The 6861-nt window shown below is 33.8% G+C and overlaps 1 protein-coding gene across 1 annotated transcript; it reads right to left on the bottom strand.

The window, feature by feature from the left end:
• Positions 1 to 2866: 2866 nt before the first annotated feature.
• Positions 2867 to 4145, bottom strand: LOC120770128 (putative nuclease HARBI1). Its single transcript, XM_040097310.1, has 3 exons — positions 3895 to 4145; positions 3438 to 3836; positions 2867 to 3374 (listed from the first exon to the last, which is right to left on the bottom strand). The coding sequence occupies exons 1-3, from the start codon at positions 3913 to 3915 to the stop codon at positions 3225 to 3227; spliced, it is 570 nt and encodes a 189-aa protein (XP_039953244.1). The 5' UTR covers positions 3916 to 4145; the 3' UTR covers positions 2867 to 3224.
• Positions 4146 to 6861: the final 2716 nt, after the last annotated feature.

Here is a 6861-nt window from a genome sequence, read left to right as displayed (position 1 = left end):
TGTTCAGTATTGTGAATGACCCCTCATTTTATCTCCGACTGAAAATACACAACCAATTTTTGGATCTACATATAATTCAACATAATCGTCCAGTTATTACAATTCAACAAATATTATGCACCGAAATAAGCCAACCGAATCAATCGTCAATTAGACAATATCTTACGGAAATTACAGTCCGTTTGCTATCGTATGTCATAATGCCAATCACCGTATACGATTGACGTATCACGTAATTTTCTTTCGTATGTTTGCCGATCCCTGTATGGATGTAACGATTCAACATTTGTTTATATAGATAAGGAAACGTTTAACATCCTGATGAACTAAAAATATATTTTTTGTGTTTTTGTGAATCAAGGAAAACAATTGGCAGCCAACGTAGGACTGCTCAAATAAAAGAACTTAGTAAATAAAATCCTTTACTGTATAGTAAGGAAAGGAACATAGTCCCTATAAAATGTTAGAAACTTTAAGTTAGAGAAAAAAATTATGGACATTGTAAACATATTGTAATAACACAACGTGCTAAAATATGAAAGCCGAATATACAATTTTTCAAGAAAAAAAGCGAAAATCGCACTTTCGTGGGAAATTTTTGATTTTAGAGAGGTAAGTTCTTTCTTCGATAATTTTATATTTTATAATAAAATTCTTTTATTTTATATATAGAAAATAGCACAGCAAATACGACCAATAAAGTAAGGATGGTGATTTCCATGTTGTTTGTATAACTAAAACTTTTAATATTACAAAAAATTTGGAGCATTTCGGCTTTTAAAGTTATTAGAATTAGCAGCAATAAATGATTTAATGCTTATTGAATTATTTTAGGAAGACAATGATATGCAAACTATTTATAACACTTTTGCAGGAGATTTTTGTAGATAAACCAAAATCCAGTGGATTTGGAAGCACTAACGATGGTAATACTGCACATAGAGCTTTTTACAATACCAAACTCTTCTTCTAAATAACTAATGTAGAAAAAGTTCAAAAAGCCGTCGATGTCTCGATACATCAATGTTTCAATGGCCGATGTTTTTGATTTCGATGTTGTTTGAAGAAACATCGATACATCGAACTATCGATGTTTCATTTCACGATGTTTGCATCCCTACTTACAGTAAGCTAGATATTTTTTTTCTACACTAGAAATTTCCTAGAAATAATTTATCTGGTAAAACTACGTTTGTCGGGGCAGCTAGTATTTAATATAAAAGTTATGGTTTAGGTTCAGACGTGTACGATTTGTGTGTAATATTTCAACTGTGCTTTCTATCTATATATCTGTATATGTGTAAAAAAAATTTTTGAACTAAATTAGTTTATAAGTTTGATACCGAAACTTAAAATCGAAAGTCTGTGGATTCAGCATTTTCAAATTTTAAACATGGCAAAACAACAAAAGTTGTTAACACCAATGCAGAAGCACAAAGCGCTCCAAAAGCTAGTACTTCAAGCTGTATCCGAAATACCAACTCTTGGGGAAGAAGAAGGCACCATGGCAACCACAAAACCTGATATGTACATGTAGCAGCCAGCGTCCTAAACTTATGTAGTTTTACGATAGTATAAATAGCAGCACAATAGTGTATGCCTCGTCTTTTGTATAGTTGATTTTATTCAATGAAGATTGTGCCTATGTAAAAATAGGAACTGAAATATATTTTTTTACTAAAAATAGCAGAAGTGTTATTAATTGGCGCCCAACGTGAACACACATCACCAGAAGGATTCGGTAAAAAATCCCTTATCCGTGTGGCTCAAAAAAGAAAAAGGATATATGTATATCTTTTAGAAAAAGGAATTTCTTTTATAAAATCCTTTACGCAAAAAATAATAATTAAATAAAATAAAACAAGGCAATACGCCAGAAATGCAAGCGTTACAGGCAGTTGTAGTGTTAAGAGATTTAGGGCGAGTTCCAAGTTGCATGTTGCTTTGTATTTGGACAAAGTATCGAGTTCCGATTAACATTTTATGCGTTATCGATACGCATAAATCAAGCATATGACGCATCAGAAATTTTGATTATGCTCAAACAAAACATAATGGCTGAAGAAGAAAGGTAAGCATAAAAATCCTTAAATATTGAAATTTGTGATTAAATTAGATGATATTCTTATTTAAATATCTTTTTCCTCCTTTTCAGTGATAAAAGTGGACGCATGAAAGGAAGCTGTTGCTTTTAAATAAAAGGCTGTCCAATGAAGTTGATTTTTGTGCCAAAAGGAAAAAGAAGTCCGTCCTTTGGGAAAAGGTGCTTAGTGAAATTAAAGGAGTAGATGCAGAGTTTCCTTTTTCACGGGATGACATAACCAGAAAGTTTATGAACTTCATGGTAACGTTTAAAAGAATTAAGAGGCGGAATAAAACGTCTGGAGAGGCTGCTAAAACGTGGGAGTTTTTTGATCAAATGGACGAAATTTATGGAACCAGGACCGACATCGTTGTACCAGAGCAACTTTTGGATTCATCTTTAAGTGACATATAATCTGGTATAAATGACCACATCGCAGATGACGCTAATAGTGACACAGATAAAGAACCCCCACGGAAACGGGCTCGATGCGATGTTTTGGACTTCTTGCGCGCTGAAAGCCAAGAAGAAAAAAAGCTTTTACAGGAATTTTTGGACTGTGAAAAAGAAAAGCTAAAAGTAGAACGGGAAAAAGTTGAAGAGATGAAGAAGCAGCGTGTAGTTTTGTCCAACATTCGTAATTAAAACGCTGATAAATTGGTCATTAAAAGTAGTATGTGTAAAACGTAATAATAATTATGCTATTTCGTACAATGTGTTATTTTTTAATACCAAATAATCGACAAGTTTTCTACAATAAAAATGTTTTTATTGCGTTCTTCAAGCAGAAAATAATGTAGTTAACCAATTTCTTTAATCACTTGCTGCAACCAAATATTGTTGTGCATTAAGGGACATATGAAAATGTTCGCTTTCATTGTACACTATTTCAGAAGGCTTTTCATTGTTAATTATAAAGTTATGGAGTACCAAACATGACATTATTATTTGTTTAGCCACTTTGGAGTTTTGTACATCAACATAGTTTAAAATACGGAACTTGGTTTTCAAAATACCGAAAGCTTGTTCCACACACACTCTTGTGGAAGCTAAAACATTGTTGAATATAATTTGTGCAGGTGTTAAAAATCCATTGTCCTTATATGGAACCATCAAATATGTTTCCAAAGGGTAAGCCCCATCACCCAAAAGGTGACCTTCCGGTGGAAAGGGAATAATGTTTTTTGACAATTGCCCTTTTAAGTGGACTGTTCTGCCATACTAAAGCATCGTGGCATCGGCCGGGGTATCCCACAAAAGCGTCGGTGAATAGTTCTCTATCAGCAACAGCCTATATAATGAATTAATCATTATATTAGTTTTGCTTTTAATCTGGTTATTTGATTTATGATACCTGTAGAACAATTGAGCTTGTGCCCTTTCTGTTATAATAACTTTTACCGCCTGTTGAAGTTTGTGGAATACGAATATGGGTCCCGTCGACACAACCCAAAACAAAAGGAAAGGGATGCGCTCTGCATGCCTCGAGTAGCTTCATTGTTTTCCTTTGTGAAATTTCCGTAGACGGGAACTTGATGATCTGTCTTTTGAGATTAGCCAAGAGCCTTGTTGTTTTAATGAAAACTCTATAGGTGGTTCCACGGCCGAAGTTGAATCTGTCACCGACATCGCGGAAACTACATTGATTAGCAAGTTTCCATATTGTTAAATATAGCGCTTTTTTTAAAGATATGCCAGTTGGACCACGTCGCTCACGAGTACTCCATGCAGTCTTCAATATATCGCACAATTTCTATAAAAAATGATTAAGTATGCAAAATATTTATCATATTTTGAATAATTTACTTTACCTCAAATGTTGCAGTTTCCATACGGAAATGAGAATAAAACACATCAGCATTTGCTTTTGCATTTAGGCACTTTTCCAACAATTTTTCTTTTCTTTGAATAAAGCAACGTTGCGTATTCAATTTTCTTTTTCTTTTTCAAATAATTTCTTACGATTACTAAATTGTTTTGACTGATTTCAGTTAACTCCAATAAATTTCCCATAAGGAGTTGAATATTCACATTTCGCACCATTGTGTTGTCGGTTGCTTTGCAATTACACCGCAGTGGACGAAAGACTTAGAATATATTTACTTAACAATACAACCCTGACACTGTTGAACGAACCTGACGAACGCGTTGCAAGTAAAACGGCAGTTGAAAATTTAAAATTGAATAGCCAACATCGAAGTCGTTTATTAAATACCAGAATATTAACTTACTATTATTAATATTTAATTTAAGAGAAAACTATGTAATCAATACATATAAAAGAAACATTTCTATATATTCCCAGCAAAACTTCGCTAACGTATTCACCAACACATACATTCCTAAAAAAAGAATAAAAATTTACGTGAATGTGAAAACAGGTCACATGTTGGGAATATATTTCGTACTCCCTCCCTTTACAGTTGTGCTACAAGAATGGTTGTGCTATATGCAGATATGCATTGTAGTCGTTTGATGTAAGAAGTAATCAGTATCAGTAGAAGTAATCAGTATATAACAAAGTGGAAAACTGCATTTCTCACATTTGTGTGAAAACTTGTGAAGTGACAGCGACAAAATTGAGGTAAGTAGAATTTATAAATATAAATATGAAATCGTTTCGGAACGCCATTTCAAAAGAGAAAAAAGAATTTGAATTTGAATCAATAGCTAATTTAGTTATTTATTTGTTTAGCATCACAAAGAAGAAGGTTTCAAGTTTCAGCGCCATACAATGTTCAGCTACGACACAGCATTCTACAGCCAGACAACCTTCAACAGCAGGACACAGGTATATTATATACATTTCAATAAATAATGAATAAGATAAATTACGGTTAAATGATATAAATTATATAAAATATTTTTTATTTTATAGTAACTCAAGGTATTAAGGAAATCCTAAGAAACCAAAAGGTGCTGATGACAAGGATGGATGACATTGAGAAAACCCTCAAAGAAAATGTATGTATATGTACCAATAAATTTATATATGTATTTCTTTATTTGATAAATATAAATACATATATATATATATCTATTTGTACATTAGGTTATTGATAAAGGTCTTCTATTGGCTCAAACACACACGCTGCGCGAATGTAAGGTGGTTTTAGCTAAAGTCCATCACTCCATTGGACGATTGGTAGGAGAAATAGAAAATCCCATGCAAATTGAAATAGCGTCAAGACTACCAATCTGCACACTAGACGCCGAAATATACATTTCCATAACAATTTAAAATAAAAAATTCAATAAATTTTTAAAAATAACCTGTATTTGTTTTATTTTATATGGAGTAGGATAAAAGGATAAGTATACCATACTACTTTACCATCGTACTGCTTTACCATCATACTACTTTACCATCAAACTACTATACCATCCTACCATGGGTTAAAAGAGACGAGCATATGACAAAGTGATGGTAAATTTTTGTGCAAAAGAAAAAGGATAGACAACTCACACGTATTCAAAGTATGCGATAGAATCTTCCCATACCTCTGTACAAACTGATGTAAACTATTCGAATTTTTCACGCATACTATCCATAGTTATACGGCAGGTTTATGGCATTATACATATAACGTATAGTCTTCTTGCTGGGTTGTTACAAAAGTAGTATTAAGTTTGGTACCACGTGTGTTTGTATTGCTAAATGCATTTCTTATTGTAAACATTGGGCGCCGCGGTTATCTGTTTGTCCACTCATAACATGAACAACAGCTGTATGTATATGGAAGGCATAGCATCATTATATGTGTTTGTCTTGCTATATGCATTCCTCATTGTAGGCATTTGGCGCCACGATTGTCTCGTTGTCTACTACTAATTGCCAGATGCAATATTCGAAAAGGACACGTCGGCATCAGCGAGGAGTGCGTGGCTATATAAGCCGTGGCAGCGCCAACGTAACGATCCAGTGCTAAAAGTAAACTGCTACTCGTATAGTGAATAAAGAGATATTGTTTGAATTAAACGGTTGTTTTAGTTTTTATTATTTGTCAATCCATGATACGAACCTTAGAAAAGTAAATTCGTAACAATATTTAAACACTTAAATAAACAGTGAATTGACTATTACTACAAATTGGTGACAGTGGTGGGATGAGCGAACAGTTGTGTGTGTGTGTGGCAGTGGCCAACCAAAAAACAAAGACGTTGATATTGCTATACTGGCATAAAGAATATGCAAGTGCACTAATCGAAAAATATTTAATATTTTGTGTGGAGAAGACATCAACAGATTGTGTGCAAATTCTTGCTTGACGATAGCTGAATATTGCAAGTGAACAAGTTTTGTCTTGTGTGGTTGAGGCTGAAACGAACGAGTACTGGTGTGGCAGAGGCCGAATAGCGCTACCACGTACTAATCGTGTATTGCGGCAGATGCTGAAAACGTGAATACTTTTTGTTGGTGAAGTACGAGTACTGGCGTGGCGGTGGTAGCCGAATAGCGCTAGTGAATATTTGTGTTGAAAGGCTGAAAAGCACAAAACAAATTGTTGTTGGTTCAACACTCGCTGTACTTGCGAGATAATTTTCCGTTGATTCAAAAATCTTCGTGAAATTGTTGGCATCGTATCATCTACTCGTTGCTAGGCTGTAATACTGGCAGAAGAAGTGTAGCTGAAACATCGAAAAATTCTTATCGGAAAATGGCAACGAAACATTATTTGGCGAAGCAGCGGAATTGAAATTATAAAAGCAGAACTACAGATGAGTACGAGTAGTTTAGAAAAGTAGTAAGAGCAAAAGAAATAGAATGAAAATTTGAA

Source organism: Bactrocera tryoni, chromosome 3, assembly GCF_016617805.1.
Source record: "Bactrocera tryoni isolate S06 chromosome 3, CSIRO_BtryS06_freeze2, whole genome shotgun sequence".
Taxonomy (NCBI): Eukaryota; Metazoa; Arthropoda; class Insecta; order Diptera; family Tephritidae; genus Bactrocera; species Bactrocera tryoni.
Note: the sequence above shows the minus strand (reverse complement) of the source record. Positions and strands in the feature narration are given on the sequence as shown.

Coding starts and splice junctions, on each gene's coding strand:
- LOC120770128 (XM_040097310.1), bottom strand. CDS start 3,915: ATGGAAACTGCAACATTTGAG. Junction 3,837..3,894: donor TGGAAACTGCAACATTTGAG/GTAAAGTAAATT, acceptor CATTTTTTATAG/AAATTGTGCGATATATTGAA. Junction 3,375..3,437: donor CAAGCTCAATTGTTCTACAG/GTATCATAAATC, acceptor TTCATTATATAG/GCTGTTGCTGATAGAGAACT.